Here is a 26,544-nt window from a genome sequence, read left to right as displayed (position 1 = left end):
TCAAAATATCATTCTCTACATCATACTGAATTTTAACTTATTAACATTATAAAATGTAACAATTTATAATACAATTGAAGTTTCACACAGCATTTTTTTTTTTGGGGTCAGTGACACCTATTTGAAAGCTAGAAAGAGGCAGAAGAGGAAGGCAAATAATTTAAAAAAAAAAAGAAGAGTAATTGGAAAGTTGCTAAAAAGTTGCTAAAAAGAAGCATTTTTTTTTTGGCTGCTGGGGTCAGTGACACCTATTTGAAAGCTAGAAAGAGGCAGAAGAGGAAGGCAAATAATTTAAAAAAAAAAAAAAAGAAGAGTAATTGGAAAGTTGCTAAAAAGTTGCTAAAAAGAAGCCATTCTATAATGTGTATGTGTACCCTTTCTAATTATAGAAGTCATGATCATAAAGTATTTTTTGGCTTCCTTACCTGCAGTGGCAGCCGAAAAACCATATCAACAGCCTTCCCACAGCCTGCCTATAGCTGTTTGACTGTCACTAGTGCAGCAGGGCAGCAACATTAGTCAGGGACACTTGTTAGGTGACTTTAGTAGGCAGTGTAACCCCCCTAGCATATGAGAACCTCTGGAAGGCTCCTATATCAAGTCAGAAACAAGATGTATGATGTGTGCAGGGTATTATTTTTGCCAGTTCCTGAACACTGACCATACACTGCTCATTAGGTGAAATCACCAAACAAGTGGATTTTCACCACATTTGGCCATATTAGGATGATCTGATTACTTCAATAATTATTGGATCATAATGAAGGCCTATGGGTCAATCGGTTTATGCTGCATATCAATCAGGCAGGTCAATCTACAGCCACCATACACAAGCCAACAAGTTGATGACTTGATCTTGAGGGGTTGAGCCAACAGCTTTTAAGGCAAACACTATCATTAGGTAATAAAATGGATAAAGATTATGGAGCAGTGAAGAATCCTTTTAGTTGCTCCAGTGAGTGCATACACATACATCTACGAGAAAAGGACTTAAAAAAACAAAACAAAAAAACACCATATGTAATCATACAAAAACGACTAAAATTAAAAAAGGGTTTAGCGTCACAGACACCAAATTTTAAACATCCGTCTTGAGCATATCCGGCTTCAGATGTGGAAGGCAATGTGATAATTACAATAGGGGTACAGAAATGTGTAAGTACGTCAAATCTGCATTAGTACTTTGGAGCTAAGGTTCCTTGTGGCATCATAGCAGATCACATCAATGCCGCATGGTCCCCATAACTCTGGCAGAGTTGGAATAACAGTAGTTTGTGCTCTGGTCCCACAGAACTATTCTGAAAATAAAGCAAGATAAAAAAACTTTCATATTTTTATGACAGACTTTTCCCATCATTACAGCTCTGCTGCTTTTGGGGAGTTGGGATCCAAGCCAAGGGTTTTCGGACCAGATTAATTCAAGTGACCTGCATGAACAGAGAGAGAAAATATGTTTGTAGCATCTAAGGGTGTTATTTACTAAATTCTGGTCTGGCTTTTTAGGGCAAAACTCAAATTTTTTAATTTTTTTGTTTTATTTTTAAACCAAAATTTTTCAAGATTAAAGCCCGATGTGGCAAAAAGCCCAAATCCAAAAATCCACCATCTCAGACCTGCACTGTAATTAACCTGAAAATCACACTTTTCAGGCAAAAATCTGTAAAATTTGGGGTTTTCAGGAAAAAATCTGAAAAAATCAAGCGATTTGGAAAAAAACCAAGAAAAAAAATTGTACGATTCAGGTTTTTGCTTGTTTAATCGAGTTTTTACCGATTAAATCTAGCTGTGTTTTTTAATTAATAAATGAGATAAATTTGGATTTTAGTAAATAACGCTCCCCATGTCAAAACAGATTTTCTTAGACGAAGTTAAATCAAAGACCTTGAACATTAGATTGTGTTATACTCCTTAATGCCAAGAGCAATCAAGCAACAGAGTAGCCTAATTTTCTGTGCTTTATCTAATTGACTGTCCACTGGGAAAAGTTGCAGAGATAAAACACTACTGCATATGAGCCATAAGCCTCACAAGGCCTCCCCGTGTTGCAAACATATACTAATGTTGTACAGTACAGCTCCATAATTGTTAGTGTTTTGTAAATAAAGCATAATGAATGCTGTTTCTGCTTGTCCTTTCACATAAGGGTAAATTATGCTTGAGAGTGACTTAGAAACCATATTAGTAATAATGCTTTAATTTAAAATATTTAAAATAACTACTGCTGGTTGTGTTTCTGAAATACAGATACTATATAACACAACCTGCTTATGAATAATTATCTTAACCTTTATTAGTAAATAACTACTATCTGATATGAGCATTAGCAAATATTATTGTTGTATGCACAGAATGTTTTGTTTTGAGACCCTTTTTTAAACTTCTATTTAAGAAAAACAGTCAAAAATAAACAGGCTTTGAAAAAGGTATTTTTTTTCTCTCTAAAATCACCTGAACTGCTAAAGGAAGTTGAACAACCCATTTAAAGTTTAAAATTAAAAACAAAAACCATTTATAGAAGACAGACCTATTAGTTACTTCTTTTATCATTGGCAAACATAGTACTACTTTTGTCTGCGACATATGAACTTGTAATATCATTGCCACGTTGTTACTATTGATTGTTGGTTTGTCTCAGTAATGTGATTAGTGACTGACCTCTGATTGGGTGCCCCAAGTGATTACGCATAAACCTCTTTCATGTTGCATGGTTTCTCATTTAACTTTTCTGTACTGCAAAAGAAATTTGAGAGAAGAATCAAACAAAAGGAAAATCTGACACTGCTTCACATAAATAGTCTTTTATTTACTTATTTTCCTCTTTTCAGCCTTTTATTTGGTGCAGTAATTGTATGCTAATGTGTATTTAATAAAATATATTTTACAAATGGAGTACAAAATTATGTATATATCATATAACGCATAACTCATATAACGCAAAACCGAAAGGGTCTCTTGCATGCTTTAAACCAATAATTTACCAGGTGCTGCTGCTATATTGAATATTCACATGTCCTTTGGTAGTGATCAGTGCACACTGGAATTTTTTCAAAAAATATAATTTATTATCAAACTTTTAAGAGCATATTACAAGGATCCTTGTAATATGCTCTTAAAGGTTTGATAATAATATATATATATTTTTTATTTATATATAATATATATATATATATATATATATATATATATATATATATATAGTCAACTACAAGAGGTCCTCTGCATTCAACCCATTATCAATATATTTAAGACAGCGACATTTTGTGCATACTGCTACTAAAAAATGCTTTACCCTTTAAACAACACAGGGATTGTTTGTCCATATATTGCAATATATTTAAGCTGGCCAACTACGTCAAAGTCATCCCATATCTGGCCAGTCCTACGCTTAATTTTATCTGATTCATTAAGAATTCAATTGCTTAATTATACATTTTACAAAGGGACTAAGTTTTACCTGCAACTCACTAGCTGCTTTCAAAGTAAAACTCCCAAACTTGGCTGCCCTTTTATTAGACACCAGTGGGATCACCTGACTATAGCTGGGAGGGGTGGGAGCTACAACATGGAGCTGGTCACTGCTCCTGTATAACTATAACAAACAAGGGAAAGTTGTGCTCACCACTAGTTTTTAAAACCATTAGGCGGGGGTGCAATGAGGGTGTGACCACAAAATACATATAGTCAACTACAAGAGGTCCTCTGCACTCAACCCATTATCAATATATTTAAGACAGCGACATTTTGTGCATACTGCTACTAAAAAATGCCTTACCCTTTAAACAACACAGGGATTGTTTGTCCATATATTGCAATATATTTAAGCTGGCCAACTACGTCAAAGTCTACAGAAAGCCGGCACTCTCGAATAAAAAGTTCATATACCTGGGTGCAGTATCAAAAATATTATTTACCAAAAATCCAAGGAGATCCGCACTCACAGGTCTTATTCATATAAATAAAAGTGTTTATTGCAAAGCTTAAAGCCTAACGTTTCGGCCTCCTCCGAGGCCTTTCTCAAAGTATACATATATATATAGTGGTAAGATGGCGGTCACTCCGCTTCTCAACTTCACCCAGTTGCACGGTTAAAGTTTTACATATATATTTTCAAAATCAACCAGCAACAATTTTTCAAAACAAAAAGTATATTAAGTGAAGCATGTTCTAGCCAACATAACGCTTCGGTCCCTGCTGGGACCTTTCTCAACATGCTTCACTAAACAAATCATAGTGTAAATGAAATCCATGAAATACGGTGTTCTCCCAACAAGACCTATTTGTATTATTGAGCCTAGCGGATGTCTCTTACCATTCTAGCATAGACACAGGAGTACTCCGATGGATTTTCTTCATACGACAGTATCGATAAAGAACAAATGCTAGCACTATCAGGATGATCGCTGCACTGCCCACTCCAATAACCAAAGCCAGCACAAATATTTCAGACAACTTTGCTGTGGGGAGATTGAAAAGAGCTGGTTTTATCTTGGCCATACAAGAGGATCCTTTTAAGAAATTACAGCACACAGTAACAGAATAATAAAAAATGTAAGTATTATGACAAGTACTAGTGTGACCACACAGATAAAACGAAACAAATTCTTGCCCTGTGTAAGATTGATCTTACCCTACCTATCATTTTAACTTGGATATAAACCAAAAAATAAACCACTGCTTAAAAAAAAGAAAATGTAATGCTAACTTTCTAATATACTTTCATGCAGTGGTTTTAATGTTATTTGTAATTGCTATTGTTATTTGTGCTGTAATGCAGCCAGTGAAAAGAAGTGGCTTCTACACTGAACAAAGCAATGTCCATACATATTTTGTTTCAGCGTTTGAAATAGGAGTGGAACAACTTGGCTGACATGCCCAGAGCCCAACTGAACACCTGTGGAATAAACTACAACAGCAACTTCAAGACAGGCCTGATCACCCAACATCACTGCCCTACCTTACTGCTCTTGTGGCTGAATAGTATCAAATAACAACATCTATCGAAGCTTTCCCAGCAAATGCGAGATGTTATATCATCAAACATATGACTAGCCTTTGTACATGTACAGTAAGGGGAAGATTTATCAAGGGTTGAATTGAAAAATCTAATTTTTAAATTCAAATTTCAAGCTAGTTTAAGGGGCACATTTACTATTGGTTAAATATCGAGGTTTAATTAACCCTCGATATTCGACCGTCGAAGTAAAATCCTTCAACTTCGAATATCGAAGTCGAATGATTTACCGCAATTCGTTCGTTCGACCTTCCCCATAGGCTAACATTGTAGCTCGGTAGGTTTTAGGTGGCGAAGTAGGTGGTCGAAGTTTTTTTTAAAGAGACAGTACTTCGACTATCGAATGGTTGAATAGTCGAATGATTTTTAGTTCGATTCGAAGTCGTAGTCGAAGGTCGAATAAGCCAATTCGATGGTCGAAGAAGCCAAAAAAAACCTTTGAAATTCGAAGTTTTTTTCCTTCTAATCCTTCACTCAAGCTAAGTAAATGTGCCCCTAAGTGTACTTCAACTAGAGAATAGTCCAAATTCGATTAGAATTTGAAAACAATTAGAAAATTCAAATATCGAAATTTATCATGTACTGTCGACTTACGACTATTCGCTATCTAAAATTGCTCTTTTAGCCTATGGGAGACCTCCGAGAACCTATTTGGTGCACTTTGAAAAATCAAAGTTTTTTTTTTAAAAAGACTTCGAATCGAATGTGATCGAATACAGCTTTTAAATATAGAGAGAGAGATACTCCCATCATCTCGAAATTCAACCCTTGATAAATCTGCCCCTAAATGTTAGGAAACTTTTGACCACAAAAAGAATGCCATATACATTATGACATTGCCTCCATGGAAAAAGCCATGACCAGAATAATTTGGAATGAGGAACTACAAACCAAATTCTTTTGGACCTTCTAAGGTCTAAAGTGAGGAGCATTTCAGTAAAGCAGTTTTTGAAAGTGACAACTAAAATGGGCAAAGAACATCCCACGCCAACATATTCTTAATTGAGCTTATGTTAAAAATAAGTATGTGCCCCTCTGGAAAAAATATAGTTTACATATACATATGCACACATTCATTTATTTTGTAAAAGTCATGCAAGATTCCTATCAGAAAGATGTTTCAAGCCCTACCCAAGCCTCAATGTCAAGCATTAAGTAGTGTGGGACTATGTCTTCTTTCACATCAGATATTCTTCCGATCCTAAACCTGTTTCTCATGGGCAGCAACTAAAGATAATGACTACTGGTGCTAAGTTGTAAAATGTTTCTAGGAAAAGTCCCATAAAAGGAAAAATGTTCAGAGGACCAGCTCCTTACTCTTACAGTCATATGAAAAAGTTTGGGAACCCCTCTCAGCCTGCAATAATCGAGATTTTGTATGGACAAATGGTCAAAAATACCACCATACAGAATCCAGACACTCATCAAAGGCTATAGGAGGTGTCTAGAGGCTGTTACATTTGCAAAAGGAGGCTCAACTTAGTATTGATGTAATATCTCTGTTGGGCTGCCCAAATGTATGCACCAGTCTAATTTTGTTATAATGCATATTGCATATTTTCTGTTAATCCAATAAACTTTATGTCACTGCTGAAATAATACTGTTTCTATAAGGCATGTTATATATTTAAGTTGCTACTTTGAAAACTCAGTCAACAAAACTCCAAAGAATTAAGAGGGGTTCCCAAACTTTTTCATATGACTGTATATATACGTTACTCTGTAAGAGAAATAATATATGTCTGTAAGAAAATGAACACATAAAATCATTTTCCTCTATCACAGTAGTTCATCTGTTAAATATGGGGTTTATATTGCCTCTTTTAGAAAGGCTCTATAAAAATACAGCAGGCCTCATCATAACATTGGTCTAAGCGAAACGTCTCTTCGTAAACCCCCTGGTACATACCTTTGTTAACCACTCTGACCTGGATTTCACCCATTTCAACATGTACATCTGGAGGATTCTTAACCTGGCACAGGTATGTTCCATTATCCATAGGTTGAATGTTTCTGATTAGTATTGATGCATCATTGCGCATAATGTTTCCATCCCAAACTGCTCGGCCCTGAAACCGTCCATCAAGTTGAGGATATGCATTTTTGTGGTAATAAAAGATCTACAAGGAAAGAGGGGTTAGAAAAATCTTTTTTAGTCTTCAGGCTATGACATATAAACATAAAGGTATTCCTATAAACCTTAGTGTCATTAGCTATCTTTAAACAAAGGGTGAAGTTTACCATAGTATTAGAATATATTATCCTACTTAGAACAATGAAAGCAAATGTCTAGTTTTAGGGGCAGATTTATCAAGGGTCGAAGTAAAAATTTGAAATTCGAATTTCAAAATTCAAATTTTCAAGTTTTTTTAGTGAAATTCGACTAGGGAATAGTTAAAATTTGATTCAAGTTTATTTTTTAAAAGTTCTAATTCAATTTTCGAAATTTATCATACACTATCCCTTTAAGAATTCAAACTCGACTATTTGCCACCTTAAACTTGCCAAATTGCTTTTTTAGCCTATGGGGGATGTCCTGGGATCAATTTGGAGTTTTTTGCTGCCTTCCTTTTCAGAGGAAAAACTCAAATCGAATTTAATTCGAATTTGAATCAAGTTTGCAGGTCAATTCCACTTACCCGAGTTTTAAAAATTCAAATCTTTTAATAAATTGCAGTTGGTCGAATTTCAGTCGACCTTCGAGTTCATGGGCGTTTATGGGAGTTTAAAAAAAACTCCCATGAAATCTAAATTCAACCTTTGATAAATCTGCCGCTTAATGTCAAGTGCAAAGGTTGCAAACAAAGCCATTTTGCCTCTGGAGTAAATTCAAAAGGCATATAGTAATGTGATACAGACAGCTGATAAGTGTGCTAGTTCTCTTGTTATTTCATCTAGTCCATGACCTGGCCCGTTCCCATATACTGCAGGTAGTTGAGTTGTTTTTTGTTTTTTTCCCTCAACCAAGCTGGACAACTTTTTCTCGGGGATGGGTTGTGGCCTCCAGTGGCAGCTGCCACATATGTGGATCCAAAAAAAGAAGTTTATACATTAGGCATTCTACCACTAATTCAGTCAATACTGGGACTCCAATACAGACTCAGCTCAAGCTTATTAGTTGTAATGCTGGGAGGTATTAGTTAACATTATATATGCGGGTGAACCCTGCTAATTTAGCTCTTCCCCCTATAATATGTGAGGCCTAATTTACATGCCTTGGGAACTTGTTTTGAATGATATAAGTGTTTGCAACTTATAGCAGTTTCAGGTATTTTTTTAAATGACAACCTACAGACAATGCATACATCTGCCTGATAGCACCCAGCCTTCATAGTGGCATTTTTGGCCTATTGACCAGTGTATTTCAGCATGACATTAGCCATGGCTGCATTAGCCATACGTTGCCACCCTGTCCTGCCGGCACCTGGAACTTTTGTATTGGCCACAGCTGATTTTGGTTCAGAAACTAATGAGTTTACATTCTTGCTTTAAAATCAGCTGTGTGTGCCTGCACCCTGGTTGACACAGTTGTTCAGGTGCAGGCAGGACAAGTTGCTAATGCCATCATAGGGGCTGCTTCTTGGCCTGTGTATATTGATGACTGGCTGGTGAAGCTCTTATAGGCTGGAATATGGTTTCCACAGGAACACCTGTCTTTGGAATCTTATTCTGTGGCCGCCCCCTGGCAGCATGCAGGGAGAACCTACAGCATCCCTACAGAGAGCTGGAGGCTGTATCTGTGCTATAAAACCAGCGGTTCTGGATGCCACAGGGACATAAAGGAGTGATTTGCATGCTTCCGCCTTATGTGAGAGTTAAAATCTAATTTTTGATATGAAGGCAGTGCTAGGTGTACAGCATGAGGCACGCAATGGCACTCCGAGCGAGATGGCACCCCGAGAGCTTTGTTTTCTGAAGGTGCCCGAAGTTGCCTCATGAGGAAACTTCGGGCGACTTCAGAAAATGAAGCGCTCTAAATGCCATTCTGCTGGTGATTTCGATTCTAGCCGTCGGGAAGGCAGTTCTGGGAGATTAGTTGCCTGAAGAGGGGGCCATTTATCACCAGGCGACTAAATCTCCCGAAATCTTCCCATGTGTCTCTGCCCTTAGGGCAATGGAACATCAGGGGATTATTTGCTAGAGATAAATCTCTGATTCTGTGGGAACTAATTTTCTGTAAAAGTTTTCCCAAAGGCAATAATGTGAATCGCTGGTGGTTAAACCCATGTGCTGCTTCAGTCTTCCAGAATTGCTTGAAGTTGCCTCAAGAGGCTTTTACAAGAGATAAGTTTCCCAAAGAAGCAGACATTTACGATAGCGATAAATCTCCTGGTGTGCCATTGCCCTTAGGGTGGTGGCACATGGGGAGATTAGTCACCCAGTGACAAATCTTCTCTACTGTGACAACAGGTTTCACAGTGGAAGGGTGGTGACAGACGGGGGAAATTAGTCACCCAATGACAAATCTTCTGCAAGCGACTAATCTCCCCAAATGCCTTCCTTCCTGGCAAGAATACAAATCGCTGGCAGGGTGGCATACGATCCGCTTCAGATTTCCGAAGTTTCCTTGTGACGAAATCCAATGCGATTTATATGCCATCCCACCAGCAACTGGGCAACTGATTTCCCAGTCTGTCACCATCCTTCCACTGTGAAATCTGAAATACAAATAGCGTGTGATAATGAACAAATAGGGTTGTTGCAACAGAGGTCATGGCTGCACTTATTGTATTTCAGAACAAATAGAACAATGTGTAATGCATTATAAGCCAAAGTACAATTCCATATGCAGTGTATAAGAAGGAGCGTGTGATTGTGTGTAAATGTTTTTTACCGTATACATTGTTATATCTAATTAATGTAGATGAATACAATCAAATTCTTAATTTAGACCAGTGACAAGAATTACTACCTTGCAGTGCAGGAAACTCCAATCAACAGCACTCGCCATGAAATGTATATATATGTATATATATATATATATATATATCTACATATGTTTCCTCCTGCTTCCTCCCACACTCCAGGATAAACTGACCATATTGTTTATGTGTGTGTACTTCAGGTAACAGAGAATGGAAGTGTCATTGGTTCAACTGCAACTCCAAAACTACAGAGAATTTAAATGTATTATTTACTTTATTAAAATCCATAACATTAGGCATAAATATTCATAAATATTTCTGTGTAGGAAAACATGAGGTAAGTAGTATACAGGAGTCAATTGGACATTAAAAGAACATGAATGTGGGAAATGGAAAGGGGGCTGCAATATTATATATACAGTCTTAATATGTAGTATGCCATGTGTCAGTATCTATGCCATATGCCAGCCTCGCAAGTCAAACAAGGTTAGTCAAGGCTCTTTCATCAACTCAATTAACATAGATGCAAATCTAAAACTCTCACCTGTACAAGCTTTGGGTGCGGACCTAAACGACTGTATATTTTGCAATACATTTGGTTGTTATACTGCAGCTTTTCAACATTCCACACATTCTATAAATGTCTAATGCATCCATAATATGGAGAAGTGTAACGTGCAACGATAAAACGTTTTAGCTACAGGTATTGCATAGCAATCAATGAGGATTCATACCTGCCATTTACTCTTTATATTGTGACAAAAACAGGTTTACAATATACAATGATGTTTTCTTCTTAATCAGGAGTTAAAAGGAATCATTACATGCAGTCCATCTTCTCTAGCCCTGCCAAGTTTCTTTCCTTGCATTGGTTTAAATAAAAGCTCAGCATATTTTGCATGTGTACCAATAATACAGGGTTTAAATTTCTTCCACCTCTAATGTGCATCTCATTATTTAATGGTAGAGCTAAATAATTATATTAGATAGAGATCCTGCCTAAGTGGTTGACTGATAATTCCCTACAGCTATAATCATTGGCCCACCAGATTTTGATTAAGTGAGCTAATTCATTTGAACCATTAATACACACTACAATGCTTGAAGATATGGTTAAAATAACAGCTTCAAGCTGGATCTTGCCTTGATATCAGTGCCATTTAATCACAAACTAATGACTAAACTGCACTGATTGGGCCATTGTTTGACAAAAGAGTAGGTCCATGCTGCTCCTGACTAATGGACGACCTATAAGAACCCAGAAGGCAAGTATAATGAAAAAAAGTCATTACTTTGCATTAGTGGGGCTGATGTACTTTTAGGTTTGTACTTATATGGAAGTAGACAACTAAAGCTGGTCTTACATTAATCCACGCACATACACAATTAATTCAAAGTTGTGTGAACTCCTCAGTGTAAAGCAAACAGTTATTAAACAGTTATAAAATAGGAATCCGGTTTATGAGGACATAACTAAGCAGCCTTTCATGCCTGATTGTGCTATGAGTAAGTGCCCCAACAGGCACAAAACACGTTAGGGATGTTAGGGAGTGGCTGTAGGCACAGTCCAAAAGGTGGGTGGGGGGCTGTACTTACCACATGACAAAGGGAGATGGAAAGAACAGGGCTTTATTGCATCGTCAGATAAAAATAAAGAAGGCCCAACACATTTCTCAGTGGCACTTATACATCATTGCACACATAACTTTAAAAAAGACCCTATAAGTCTCTCCCCACTAACAAAAAAGTGATTAATATTTGAGGTGAAAAACACTAACCTCTATATGTAATAAAATACACTATGTTTGCCCAGGAGCAGTAACTTATAGCAAGCAATAAGATGTTTGTTTTAAATGGGTGACCAGTAAATGCTACCTGCTGATTGGTTGCTATATGTCACGGCTTTTGGGTAAACATAGTGTCTTTTATTACATAACCCCTTAATAGTGTAATTAACAGCCTAAAGTGATTTCACCAATCATAGTCGAGGATTTGTGGTTCAGACTTTTGAGAAAGGATTTGTGGTGGATTTTTACTCTTTATGCTTTGAAACTGTCCAGTCTCAGTTGTTTTATTTAGTTGTATGTATTCATAAGGATTATGTAGTTAAGAATCAAGTTTTGTGATGAATGGGCGGATTTTGTACATCTGTTAATAAGGAGGAGTTGATTCCTTAGCATATTAACTAAATGCTTAGGCGCTCTTTTTTCAGCCTGAGAGGTTTAAGTACCACTGAGTATAAAATACATCAAGCCTGCTTTGTTTTTAACTCTGGAAAATCCTTTTATTCCTTCCAGATCCATCTGTCTGCTTCTGTTATGAGGAGTGGCACCGACCATTTGTTCACACTGTATTGTATTTTAACCCAATGATTATTATACATTACATGTATTTTTATTATTGCGAGACAGATTTCAGTCATTATAATTTACATTTTGTACAACAGATCCATTTTTTACACAACATGATAAATATGACCCTAAGGGTATGATACTGGCTGTACCACCAAATATTATAAAGAAGCAAACAACCAAGTTATTATGGTATAGTGCGTCTTGTAAATTTTGTGTGGTTGCTTCAGAAGCTCTATGTGTTATAAAAATAAAGTGCTTTGGATCAGTGAAGCAGGCATACAAGCAGATGCCATATTTATAACACAACAGTTATTGGGGGGGTCATGTACCTTTTTCCCATTTGACCAAAAGAAATAATGGGGCTACAGTCTGTACTATGCATTCCCTAACATTGCAGATAAATCACCACCACTTCGGGGGGGGGGGGGTCTGAGATTTCTAGCACAGCACACAGTGCTTTGTTGTTAATTTGGCACATGGCCTACTAGAGTGGTAGCAACACATTCAGTGGAATGGAGCAAACACTGGCAGTTCCATAACTAGATGTTACTGGGACGAACAGCAAATTAATTTTAGGGCCCCCCAACATATCCAGATTTTGACCTGTTTTACCAGTATATGTTGATTGCTCATTAATTAGGGCCTCATGGGGCCCCCTATAGCTCCTGGGACCCCTGAAGCCACACGGTCTGCTTTCTCTGTAGTTGTGCCCTTGAACGCTGCTATTGATATGCGATGCCACAAGATGCAGTATATGGTAAAAGCTGTAGTCCCACTGTACACCCACTTAATACTGAGGTGTGGTGATACATAGTTTATAAAAAGCACAAAAATGTTGGCTAATAGCATGTGCTGCATGAAAATTGCCAAACCACTTTGGTTTGCAGTGATATCAGTGGCATCAGCCTGTTACTGCATGCAAAGAACACATTTCTGCCCAAAAACACCTTTAGGGCAGAGACACACGCTCAGATTCTGAGAGATTAGTAGCCCAGTGACAAATCTCCCTGAACTGCCTCCTTCCGGCTAGAATGTAAATCGTCGGTGGGATTGCAATCGGTGCGCTCCATTTTCCAAAGTTGCCTCACAAGGAAACTTCAAGCGACTTCGAAAACAAATCGCCCCTTCCTTATATCCTATTCCTTGGATATTGTTAAATCGCCCCGAGTGCCATCCCACCGGTGATTTTTGCTTCTAGCCAGTGGGAGGCAGTTCGGGGAGATTAGTCGCTCTGAAGAAGAGGCGATTTATCGCCGGGCGACTAAAGGTGGCCATACACGGGCCGATAAAAGGGGCTGCAATATTGGCCCGTGTATGGGAGCCTCCGACGGGCTTCCCCAATCGAGATCTGGCAGATCTCGATCGGATGGGACTAAAAATCCCGTCGAATTACGGCCGCATCTGTTCGTTGATGCAGTCCCGCGATCCGACCGCCCATTCGCTAGGATCCGATCGTTGGGCCCTAGGGCCCACGATCAGATCAGCCCGATATTGCCCACCTCAAGGTGGGAGTTTCGGAGAGAGATCCGCTGGTTTGACAACATCGCCAAACGAGCGGATCTCTCTGTGTATGGCCACCTTAAATCTCCCAGAATCTGAGCGTGTGTCTTTGCCCTTAGCCTTACAAATGCCTTCTCTAAAATTCAATATACAAGTCATGGTTTATAGCATAGGAGATAATTTGTGAAAAAATATACTGTAAATACAATTAAATCTTTACATTATTAATGTTACAACACTAATTGAGCCCATATCAAACAATTTGTCACAGCACTGACAGCTGTTTTTTACAAGACATAGCCCTTGGTAATATTTGTTCCAATTAAAGTTAAAAAGGAATGTAATAATGGTTATTTTGTAGATCACTGTGGTTGATTAAAATTAGAGTTCTGCCATTTCTGGGAGATCCTGCCCATTTGCCCTTTTATTAAAATGGCCATGTTCCCTAGGGAATCACTATAAAGAAAGCTTAGTAAATAACACAAATTCCAAAGCAGTATCATCCTAGAGAAGTGCCCAAGTCAGCCACAGTGCAGAACCTTCTAGGTCGGAGCCACAGATATAGACGCACCGTTTCTCAGGCATGTCACAGAATGTAAGAAAGGTAAGGGTAGGGCAAAGGAGATAAAAAGAGTTAGCCACGAGTGCAGGCTTGTTGGAGGGATGGTATTGCAACATATTTCTAACAATAATACTGATATTACTATTAATGGGATGTAATGTTATTAATGTGTAATGCTAATCTGACTAGGCAGACCAAAAAGGGGTTAATGTCCAGCTAGTTGTTAGAGCATGGGTTACATGCGACTCAAAACACTTCAGGCTAGGGCCTTCGCTTTCCCAGGTGGAGTAGTTTAACTACAACTCTCACGCTACTTTGCTAGATCAAATAGAAATAATTGGCGCCAAGAGATTCTTGTGATAAACCAAACGGATAACTGTTTATTTGTACAAGACAAATGAGCCCAGGGTTTACTTACAGAGGTACAAGACATACACAATGCAGCAGGCTGAAACAGGTTACAGCACACGGCAGAGACAGTGACTCCCATCAGGCAAGGTAGTCAGGTAGTACATCCATTTTCTTCTGCAATATACCTCAGAGTGGTCCGGCTCCCACCCAGTAAAGTGATCAGAGAGAACACCTTTCAAATCCTGACACCCAATCCACTGTGGCCCTTTCACTCTAGGCAATTCAAAAGCCTTGGGAAGCTACTCCCTACTACAATCCTCAATGGAGCTCCAACTGCTCTTACTATCTGTCCTCTCTACCTTACTCTCCTAGAGAGTCTATGACAGAACTAACCCTGTTTATCTAACCTCATTCATGGGGTTCCCTGCCCCCCCCCACTTAGACACTAGAGGACCCGGTCCCTCTAGGCACATGGCTTTCTGGGCCTTGCTGTACCCAGGCTCCCCTGGGCACACCCAGTCGGATCAGCATCCAGCAGACAAAGAGGAAGATCCATCCCTTCTCACTCACTATACCAGAGTGTGACAGGATGTGGTCTCAGCACCTCCTGGCCCATAGCATTGGTTATGCAAGTACTTAAAGGGATCCTGTCATCGGAAAACATGTTTTTTTAAAAAAAAAAAGTTAATAGTGCTAATCCAGCAGAGTTCTGCACTGAAATCCATTTCTCAAAAGAGCAAACAGATTTTTTTATATTCAATTTTGAAATCTGACATGGGGCTAGACATTTTGTCAATTTCCCAGCTGCCCCTGGTCATGTGACTTATGCCTGCACTTTAGGAGAGAAATGCTTTCTGGCAGGCTGCTGTTTTTCCTTCTCAATGTAACTGAATGTGTCTCAATGGGACATGGGTTTTTACTATTGAGTGTTGTTCTTAGATCTACCAGGCAGCTGTTATCTTGTGTTAGGGAGCTGTTATCTGGTTACCTTCCCATTGTTCTTTTGTTTGGCTGCTGCGGGGGGGAAGGGAGGGGGGTGCTGTACTTGCAGTACAGCAGTAAAGAGTGATTGAAGTTTATCAGTGCACAAGTCACATGACTTGGAGCAGCTGGGAAATTAACAATATGTCTAGCCCCATGTCAGATTTCAAAACTGAATATAAAAAAATATGTTTGCTCTTTTGAGAAATGGATTTCAGTGCAGAATTCTGCTGGAGCAGCACTATTAACTGATTCATTTTGAAAAAATGTTTTTTTCCAATGACAGTATCCCTTTAAACTAAATACATGAGCTTTTCCCCAGTAACTAGGGAAAAGGAAGTTATTGACTTAAAGCCATAGAGGCATTGTTAACTCTATGGGTCCCTACAAATGGTTGAAAATAGCCTAAATGCCATTTTTTTTGTTGGTGGTAAAGAAAAGGTCACTGGTAGTGTGTGTGTGTGTGTTCCGAAAGCAGATGCAGTCACATTGACTCACATGGATTCTTCAGGCATAACCGGTTACTGGATTACAGTTAACCCCTGATAATGAAAAGCATTGAATGTGTTCCTAAATTACCTAATAAAACAAATGGAGTTTGGAATGCAATCAGAACAATGGCCAGGCTGATAACATAGTTTAGCTAGAACAGTGATCCCCAACCAGTAGCTCGTGAGCAACATGTTGCTCTCAACCCCTTTGGATGTTGCTCCCATTGGCCTCAAACAGGAGCTTATTTTGAATATCAGGCTTGGAAGCAAGTTTTAGTTGCATAAAAACCAGGTGTACTGCCAAACAGAGCCTCAATGTAGGTTGACAATCCACATAGGGGCTACTAAATGGCCAACCACAGCACTTTTTTGGCACCCCAAGAACATCTTTCATGCTAGTGTTGCTCCCTAACTCTTTTTACTTCTGAATGTTGCTCACGGGTTCTAAAGGTTGGGGATCGCTGAGCTAGAACATTAAAGTATCATGGCCAAGACACACCCAAAAGAGTAAAGGGCTAGTTTGGCATCTCTGCTAATTTGCCCACCTTCCCTTTTACATACCACAGCCATACACACATATTTAACCAATATGATTGCATTAACACATGTAAACAGTAAGTGCAAGTTCATTTACAGTAAATGTTCACAATGACTGCATGCACAATGTAATGCAGAGTGGGAAGCACAGATAGGGGATGCTTTACTTTAACCACAAAAAAAGTATAGTTTTTGTTAATTCTTGTGCTAAACAGGACAAACAGGGAAACTGAAGTTACTCCATACTGCTCACCTATCGCAACCCCAAGGCAGGACTACGAAACACAGGCAGTGACGCATACAAAGTGAGGCAGAACTGTTTGTGCCCTATTACCAGACTCTGCACCTTGCTCTGCCATTATTTAATGAGTCTTTAAATTACTGCAAAACCCTGATGTATTAAAGGTTTTGCATCTCAATTCGGCATAAGTCCACATTATATCTAGATCCTGCCAGACAAACCAGTCATTACATGTGCAGCCAAAATGAACCAGCCCTTTAAAATCATTTGCTCTAATATTGATTATATTTTGCCTTTCAATCGTGCGCATGCAAAAGGTTACATAACTTGTGAGCAGGAAAGTTTCAATCGTTTCTGTTCTTGTTTACTGAGTGGAAAAACAGGAATTTCAGCAATTATCCAGGGTTTCGAGACTGCTAAAAATACTCCAATAAGAAAGAAAAACCCTGTATCAATATTGAGTTACAAAATAATGGGCCAAAGTCACTTAAGTGGTCACATTTATCTCCTATTTAATCATATGAAAACTTTATTGTAGTCTATGATAAAATAGAACTGGATTAGGAGATACGTTTTTTCTCATAGAATTCAAGTATCATCCAATATGCTAAATTCTAGAAACAATTACATGTGTGTGAACTCCACAATGTGACCATTCTTCAGCCTATAGTGATGTTTTATTCATTACGAAAATAGCCAGACTCTGCACAGGTCACTTTTTATCAGCTGCTCTTGGAAACATGATAAGCAGACCTCAGACAGTGAAACACAATGCTCCAGTGTTCCAATATGAGGTATTCAGTCCTGGGAGAACCCAAAATTTGCTGTTGTGCTAAAGCTCTAACATTTTCATTACTAGTGTTATCAACTGCCTTATTCTCTCTCCCCAAGCTGCACTGGTATATTTTTTCACATTCAGATGTAGTTGCATGTAAAAGCCCCTTTAATATAATTCACAGCCTCACAAAGAAAAAAAATAACTACGTACACCATTGCAGTGAAAGAAAGAGCAGGCTGGCATTGACAATTGTTCAATACAGGGTGAATATTGCAAAAGAAGCATCTGATCATGTATACACATGCCCAAAACCAAACCCATAGGTTAGTCATACCTCTTAAAAGCTGGTGTAATTGGGTGATGAAATACCAATCAAATAAGTATAGTTAGATTAGAAATTCTAAAGCTTGGACAGGTGAGGTACTTCCTTGTCAAACTTACAGCATCAATTATACCAGAAGACAGAATGGTACTTACTACTTTTAAAACAGACACCAGTTCCTGCATAATTACTTACAGTTTGATCCTCTCCTCCCGAGAGGGGGCGAAACATCCAGACTATGATGATATTATCACCCACAGGTGCTGAAGAACTGAAGGTGCACTTCAGGCGGGTATCCGTGCCATTTACAGCCTCCAGCTCTTTATTGGTGAACACCTCAATCGAGCATGCTGGATAGGTAAGGGAAAAAATGAAATATTTGGAAAATACATTCGGCTAGAGAAGTAGGTCAAATACAGCACTAAGCTAAATTAAAGAATCATTGCACAAAAAGACCACAGAATAGAAATAAAAAATGATATACAATGTTATGTAATTAAGGTAGAAATTAGTGATGCAGCTAATAAAATGCAGTATGTATCTAGTGTAGTTTATTTAAATTCCAAGTGCCATCAACACTTTACATAAAAGGTTTAAAAAAAGGTAGTATGAGTCCAATTTTTGTGCTATAAAGAACAACTGAATATTTGTGCTAGTATTAAATACACAGGACTTTTCACTTCTTTTGTTATGAAGCTTACATTTTACAAATAAGCTTAACGAGACTTATTCATAACATTATCATAAGAATCTAGACTCCTAATAGTTACAGTCAGTGACATATTTTGTGTCAATAAAGAGCCAAGGTGTGTCCAGAGGATATACAATTTCACCATGAAGGAAAAAGGGGAAAAAAAAAACAAGTACAGGGAGTGTGTGTTCTAGATTTGGCTGTTATGTCCCTATTTATTGCATTGCGCCCATTGCTCTCACCTAGTTTACTTACTAACTCAGCATATCATTCTTAGGAATATTTAGGTTTCTTTCAGTTAATTGCTATGAGAGATCTGACAGCAGGGAGTATGTGTGTTGCCAATCTTTGGGAGTGTTTTCCCATAAGAGCTCTAATTTGCATCCCTAGTTTGGTTGAATCCTGTAGCAAAAAAACCATAGGATAAAATAGTTGCCACTCTGTTCCTAAACTCCATAACTACTCTGCTTGACCACCAAATGTGTAAAATATGTCTTTCTGCTCCTCACAACTTCAGCCATAATCTTGGGAACAGGATGCTCTGAACATCCTTTCCAAATTCGCTGAGGTGTAGTACAACAAAATATGATTTTATTAAACTCTTTCTTTTGATACTGTAGAGCAGTGATCCCCAACGAGTGGCTTCAGCAACAAGTTGCTCACCAACTCCTTGGATGTTGCTCCTAGTAGCTTCAAAGCAGGTGCTTATTTCTGAATTCCTGGCTTGGAGGCAAGTTTTGGTTGCCAAAAAGAGAGTCTCCTTTAGACTGTCAACATAGGGGCTAGCAATTAGCCAAATGTGGCCCTTATATGACACCCCACAGAAACTTTTTTTGATGCTTGCATTGCTCCCCAACTTATTTTACAATTGAATGTGGCTCACAGTTAAAAAAGGTTGGGGACTCCTGCTGTAGAGTTAGAGTTTGCATATGTATCCCAGATTGTTTGCATACAGTATGTATCCCAGACAGTATGTTGTGGAGCCACCACCAGTCATCTTTAGTTTAGCCCCTGCAAATGTGGTGTAATGCGAATATTTGCATGACAGCAGTGAAGTGTGCCTTTATCCATGGTTTAAAATATTTCAGGCTCACACCCAGAGGCAACTCTCAATTTCTGAAAAATGTTAATTGTTTAGTGTCCATCTTAAGTGCTATGGCTGATGGAAGGTTTTTTTGCCCCACAATAAATCTCATCTAGCGTGGGAGACTAATCTCCTCCAAATGCTTTCTCAGCAGCTAACATGAACCGCCACTGGGGAAATATATGTGGCACAGCTACTTTGGGCTACTCAGAGTAAACTTCGGGCATCTTTGTTTAGCATATTTTTCCCCAGCGGAAATTCACCCGTTAAAATAAATATATGCAGAACACTACTGAATACCAATTCACAAGATTTATTTTGCCGAAAATATGACCATTCATGCAAACGGAATCTGAACCTTTCCTATTATGTAAGCTAACATGGAACAAACTTTTGCTAAAGTTCAACCAATTTTTAAATAGGTATGTGTATGGCTCAAGGCAGATTAGAAAATTCCGTTTGCCGATGCACCATATTGGTACAAAAACTTAGTAGCAATTCTGGGCATCAGGAAACCACCACTGCAACTCCCATTTACTTGTGCTAGTAATGGCACTTTTCAGCATGTGACAAGAACCACTATTGCTGTCTCCTATTCACTGGAGCACCGAACCCCACTGACCCCCTTGGATGTTGCTCTTAGTGGCCTCAAAGCAGGTGCTTATTTTTGAATTCCTGGCTTGGGGGAAAGTTTTGGTTGCATAAAAACAAAGTGTACTGCCAAGACCACACAGCACTGATTTGGTACCCCCAAAAATCTGTTTGCTCTTTTGAAAAGTGGATTTCAGTGCACTATTTCACTATTCACCGATACAGATACTGTGACAGAATCCCTTTAAGTTTACGTTTTCCTCAAAGCAATGTGTAATTGTGTTTCAGAAAGAAATGGTTTTGTTTTACTGCTGCAAAATGTGTCATTACTTTTAATGTCTACGGCACGTTTCATGTACTCCTTTGATAAAAATGACCAGTGCCAGAGGCTAAAGAAGAAAACAAAGACAACAACCTAGTGCAATATGTTAAAAGACCATCAAAGGGTGTCTAACACTTCTCAGGAAGCCTTAAGGGAGTACCAAACCCTTGCTAATAAAAATCCTACCCCCTACCCTACATAGACCCCCCTCCCTGCTCCCCCCCCAGACTAGGTGGTACCTTTGGTAAATGCCCCTAATTCTTTACTTACACCTCGGTGCAGATTCAGGGCATCAGAGTTCACTGTGCGCCATCTTCTTCTCTTTGGTAATCATTGGTAATAGAGTGGCGTATTGGCGTATGCGCAGTTGGAGCAATCTTCTGTTTCGTGACAACTGCACATGCGATGAAAGTCCAGGAAATTGGCAAAGCGCCGGAAGAAGACCAGAAGATTACCAAAGAAAAGAAGATGGCGCCTGTGAACTCCGATGCCCTAAATCTGCACCAAGGGGTAAGTAAAGGGTTAGGGGCATTTACCAAAGGTACCATCTAGGCTGGTGGGGAGCAGGGAGGGGGGTCTATATAGGGTAGGGGTTTTTATTAGCAAGGGTTTGGTTCTCCTTTAAGGTGAATTACCCAAACAGGATCTATAATCTGTGAACAATGTGCCTTTAGATTAATATAAAGTGGTACAGTGTTTCCCTTTTGCACAACAACAACAACAAGATCTAACATGCAGAGAGTTCTTTGTTTCCAAAACAAACTTGGGAAGCATATCAATCACTTAAATCACTTTTTCTATAGACATATTTAGAATTAGAAAGCAGGGGAATCACCCATAAAGTGAATGCATCCAACAAATATATACAGGTATGGGATCCATTATTCAGAATGCTTGGGACCAGAGGTTTTCCTGATGATGGATCTATCCATAATTTGGATTGCCATACCTTAAGGCTGCTAAAGATCATGTAAACATTAAATAAATGCAATAGGACTGTTTTGCCACCAACATGGATTCACACAGCTTAGTACATAGTTAGAGTTAAATAGAGATAAATCTAAAGGAACACTGGTCACAGCTTTTATATACAGTATGGATAGTTCACCTTAAGGTTTTGAAAAACTTTCACGGCTTTTAATATTAACGTATTGAGCTGGCCCTATACTTACTTTAATTTGGTGGTCCAGTGGAGGAATTAGGAAAGAATCAGCAATTTTCCTAAATTGTATATTGGTTTTGTTCTCCTACGAATATCTTATCTATCTTTTTCCTTTATGGCAAACAACAGAAGCCCTAACTTGCTTTCTAGATACGTCACCTTTTCTGCAACATTGCTTGGAATTCCTGTGGCTGATTTGACAATAAGTCTAAAGCTGTCCATAGACGCAAAGATCCGATGGTACGAATCAACGTACGATCGGACTTTCCCATCTCCCGACCCTCCACTAACCATTCAGATCAAAGTCTTTACCATTCCGATCAAATAAGAACAGATCAGCCAATGTTCTGCCCCTGACAGCAATCGTACGATACTTATGTCTGACAACACTAGTGACAGTCTCCCTCTGAAAATCGTACGATCGTCAATACACGCAGAGATATTATCGGCAGGCGACAGAAATTTTCTAACCTGTCCGATCGACCAAACGACCGATCTCCGACGGACGAAAAATGTCGGGACTCTCCACACACGGTCCGAAAATCGTACGAATCCACGATTCGTACGATCGGATCTTTGCGTCTATGGCCAGCTTAATGGCACACACAGCATTTAACCCACCACTGATGTACAGTGGAAACCAGCAGCAGTCAAAACAAAGTCTGACAGTGCTCCTAATTATTTGAAATGATAAGATGCCCAGCCAATGCAAACAGAGCAGTGAGGGCAGACCTCTACACAAGAGTATTTTTGCACTGCGGTCTACCTGACCCTATTCTATGAGTACCTTCCAGGGCTCTATCCATTAAAGGGGTTGTTTACCTTCAAACATTTTTTTTCAGTTCAGTTGTTTTCAGATATTTGACCAGAAATAAATAAATTTTCCAGTTACTTTCTATTTACTTTCTAATATTGAAGTGTAACGTTTCATTTTTCATCTTCTTGTGTTTTTCCAAAACAGCACTGGGAAGGGGCAGGGTTTGCTGACTCTGTAACTGATTTAAATGAATACATTTAGTGGATACATTTTTTATCTTTGGCCCTGCTGAACAGAATCCCTAAGTTTCATTGAAGGCATCTGTTAGAATTGATTAATGGTTGCTAATATTCCAAAGATTCTGCTGAGAAATGTATCAAATAAATGTATCAACTAAATGTAGCAAATTGTAACAGTTCAGAATCTGCAACTGCCATACTGAAAAACCAGAAACAGGAAAATTAAACTTTAAACTTCAATTTTGGTAAGAAATAAAAGATGAAAAGCAATTGAAAAAAAGTCTTTATTTCTGGTGAACAATCTGAAAACAACTGAGCTCAAAAAATTTTTGGAAGATACACAAAATGTGGAGCCCGGCCTGCATCTCTTTTCCCTGCTGCACTGCACCTGAATACATTGTCTCAGCTTTGGTGCAGATTAATGTGGTGGATTTTGGAGCTCAAATGCCAGATTTTATATTTCATGCGGAAATCTGCTCCATCTGGCTGGACCCAAAGCCAAGGCAATTTATTTAGGAGGCAGAAGAGCAGCAGCAAAGGAGCAGATTCTCTGCATTTCGCCACAGGCCAAGATCCACAATGTTTGGCCCTAGGATACTGCTCTATTGCTCTCAGCTTGTGTATTTTTGCAGGCTGAGAGAAGCGGATCCTCTCTGTGCCCCATTTCAATTGATCTGAATTAGATTTGCCTATTTGCGCTTACATGCACTGGAGCAGAATAGAGGTCAGCTCAAATATGCAAAAGGAGCCATCTTCAGGCCCACCTCCGCTCCACTGTGTGTGACTACACACAAGCGGAATCTTAAGCTGGCCATAGACGCAAAGATCTGGTCGTACGAATTGAGGATTCGTACGATTTTCGGACCGTGTGTGGAGAGTCCTGACATTTTTCGTCCGGCGGAGATTGGTCGTTTGGTCGATCGGAAAGGTTGAAAGATATCTGTCGGCTGCCGATAATATCTCTGCATGTATTGCCGAGCGTACGATTTTCAGAGGGAGACTGTCACTAACTTTGGTCGGACATTTTTTGTACGATTGCTGTCGGGCAGAACATCGGCTGATCTGTTCTTTTGTAAGGAATGATTCTATTTGATTGGAATGGTTAGTGGCAGGTCGGGAGATGGGGAAGTCCGATCGAACGTTGATTCGTACGATCGGATCTTTGCGTCTGTGGCCAGCTTACAGACCTGGGTACACAGACCTGTAGGCTCTACTGCTCTCAGTCTGTGTATTTTTGCAGGCTGAGAGAAGTGGATCCTCTCTGTGCCCTATTTCAATTGGTCTGAATTAGATTCGCCTATTTGCGTTTACATGCAGTGCAGCAGAATTGAGGTTAGCTCAAATATGCAAAATGACCCATCTTCAGGCCCACCTCTGCTCCACTATGTGTGACTACACACAAGCGGAATCTTAGAAGAATGGAGTGGCAGCACACAACAGAAACAAAGTTTCTCTCAGCTTGCAAAAATACACAGGCTGAGAACAGCAGAACCTACAGCTGTGTGTGCCCAAGCAGGGTCGTAACTACAGAGGAAGCAGACCCTGTGGCTGCAGGGGGGCCTATGTATAGGGGCCCCATGAGGTCCTAATTCATATACAATTTAAATAAATATTGGTAAAAACTGGTCAACCTGCTGGGCGCCTGAAAAATAATCTGCTGTGGGGCCCAGTAATATCTAGTTAGGCCACTGTGCCAGAGAGTAATGACAAGTGTACAGGGGCATTTTTTTCGCTGGCAGTAGAGACAAAAACATCCCATTTGCCTAAAGTGAAGGGGTTAAGGAGACATAACTAATGCACTGAATTTGTAACCACTAAAATATTAAAGGGATACTGTCATCGGAAAACATGTTTTTTTCAAAACACATCAGTTAATAGTGCTGCTCCAGCAGAATTCTGCACTGAAATCCATTTCTCAATAGAGCAAACAGATTTTTTTTATATTCAATTTTGAAATCTGACATGGGGCTAGACATTGTCAATTTCCCAGCTACCCCTGGTCATGTGACTTGTGCCTGCACTTTAGGAGAGAAATGCTTTCTGGCAGGCTGCTGTTTTTCCTTCTCAATGTAACTGAATGTGTCTCAGTGGGACATGGGTTTTTACTATTGAGTGTTGTTCTTAGATCTACCAGGCAGCTGTTATCTTGTGTTAGGGAGCTGTTATCTGGTTTACCTTCCCATTGTTCTTTTGTTTGGCTGCTGGGGGGAAAAGGGAGGGGGTGATATCACTCCAACTTGCAGTACAGCAGTAAAGAGTGACTGAAGTTTATCAGAGCACAAGTCACATGACTTGGGGCAGCTGGGAAATTGACAATAGATCTAGCCCCATGTCAGATTTCAAAATTGAAAATAAAAATATCTGTTTGCTCTTTTGAGAAATGGATTTCAGCCAAAATTCTGCTGGAGCAGCACTATTAACTGATTCATTTTGAAAAAAATGTTTTTTCCCATGACAGTATCCCTTTAATTCTGAGCTTGTAAAATGCCAGAAAATACCAGGACACTATTGGGTAAAACAGCACCTGGCGTGATTTTAGTTGGGTGCAGAACCATAATGCCAAAATCACCCCACTGACTTCTACAGGAACGTATACAAGGGCTTGGCAAGCGATTATCAGGTAATATCGAGTAAAATTGCAGCAGTCCGAGCGGCCAGGCACATATCACCTGATATAAGCTCACACACACGCACTTAGAACTTGAGCAAAGAATAGGTGGGAAATGATCAGGCTGGACTAAGAGAAAGGCTGTGCTGAGAGTGCGACATCTGTATTATTATTCGTCAGCTTCCTGCACAGGCCGGGAGCGTTACAGGTCCAGTAGCACAGCTTTTCCCGTTCAGTGAACTCACTGCAAGTACTGCCAGATCAGCGCCACATACCAGCATTTTGGATCTAAACGTATAAGGTAAGCTCCGCCCCCACAAGCGCCCACCGTGCCCCTCAGTACTGCCGACCGCCATCTTACCTGTCACAAAGAGACATCCCAGGACAGCCAGGTGCAGCGTACCCACAGCATGAGCAGCAGAAAGCATGACTCCTTCACCGTGTGTTAGTGTCTAGGCACTGACTGAGCTCAACCCTAGGAAGAATGTCTGAGCAAGTTCTGGGAGTGTCCTACCTGTTGCAGCTCAAATTACACACACACAAGCACACAAACCACTGCAGGGACTGGGAACCTGGAAGAAAGATTGTTTCCTCACATTACATACACGCCAATGCTTTTATACAATATCAGCAAACGAACTACAAATCTGACTTGAGTACATCTATATAATACTAGGATAGAGAAAAGTTTTTAAAGTCAGAAGGCTGGAATTGTATTAACTTACAGGTAAGTGGTTGGTACATATTATTAGACAGCAAACACTTCAAGTACATATTGCAGGTATGAAGCCCTGACTATATCTTCAGCTGTGATTTATTATATGTACACTGCCTGAAAATGATTACTATGGGAAACAATCCACAACTTGACTCTTTACATCTCCTATATTCTGGTACAGAGAGCAGGAAAGCATCAGTATAGCATCTGAGCAGCCATCATTCCTAGGACGCCCTATAATTATTATTCTATGAATAATCCTGTATGCCACCGTCGGCCTCTGTGTTCTTGGCCCTGGAAGGCCAACATGTTTCTATTGGCAGTCCTGTTTCATATGTGTATCACTTTAGGGGGGTTTTCCTCTGTGGGATGTTAAATC

The 26,544-nt window shown here is 39.4% G+C and overlaps 1 protein-coding gene across 2 annotated transcripts; it reads right to left on the bottom strand.

Moving 5' to 3' along the window:
• Positions 1 to 361: 361 nt before the first annotated feature.
• Positions 362 to 26,179, bottom strand: mpzl2.L (myelin protein zero-like 2 L homeolog). 2 transcript variants are annotated; one of them, XM_041569262.1, is made up of 6 exons: positions 25,809 to 26,179; positions 18,189 to 18,343; positions 6,921 to 7,131; positions 4,310 to 4,454; positions 2,656 to 2,730; positions 362 to 1,427 (listed from the first exon to the last, which is right to left on the bottom strand). In XM_041569262.1, the coding sequence occupies exons 1-5, from the start codon at positions 25,873 to 25,875 to the stop codon at positions 2,679 to 2,681; spliced, it is 630 nt and encodes a 209-aa protein (XP_041425196.1). In that variant the 5' UTR covers positions 25,876 to 26,179; the 3' UTR covers positions 362 to 1,427; positions 2,656 to 2,678. The 2 variants fall into 2 exon arrangements, with proteins under 2 accessions (XP_041425196.1, XP_018080020.1); XM_018224531.2 differs by having other exon boundaries at positions 362 to 1,298.
• Positions 26,180 to 26,544: the final 365 nt, after the last annotated feature.

The sequence above is a fragment of the Xenopus laevis genome, chromosome 7L (assembly GCF_017654675.1).
Source record: "Xenopus laevis strain J_2021 chromosome 7L, Xenopus_laevis_v10.1, whole genome shotgun sequence".
Taxonomy (NCBI): Eukaryota; Metazoa; Chordata; class Amphibia; order Anura; family Pipidae; genus Xenopus; species Xenopus laevis.
This window is presented reverse-complemented; position numbering and strand designations above follow the sequence as displayed.

Bases quoted from the DNA above. Each gene is read 5' to 3' on its own strand.
- mpzl2.L (XM_041569262.1), bottom strand. From the start codon at position 25,875: ATGCTTTCTGCTGCTCATGCTGTGGGTACGCTGCACCTGGCTGTCCTG. The intron at 18,344-25,808 runs GTAAGATGGCGG...TTACCTATCCAG, and splicing joins GGGATGTCTCTTTGTGACAG to CATGCTCGATTGAGGTGTTC. The intron at 4,455-6,920 runs GTATGTACCAGG...ATCTCCCCACAG, and splicing joins GGTCAGAGTGGTTAACAAAG to CAAAGTTGTCTGAAATATTT.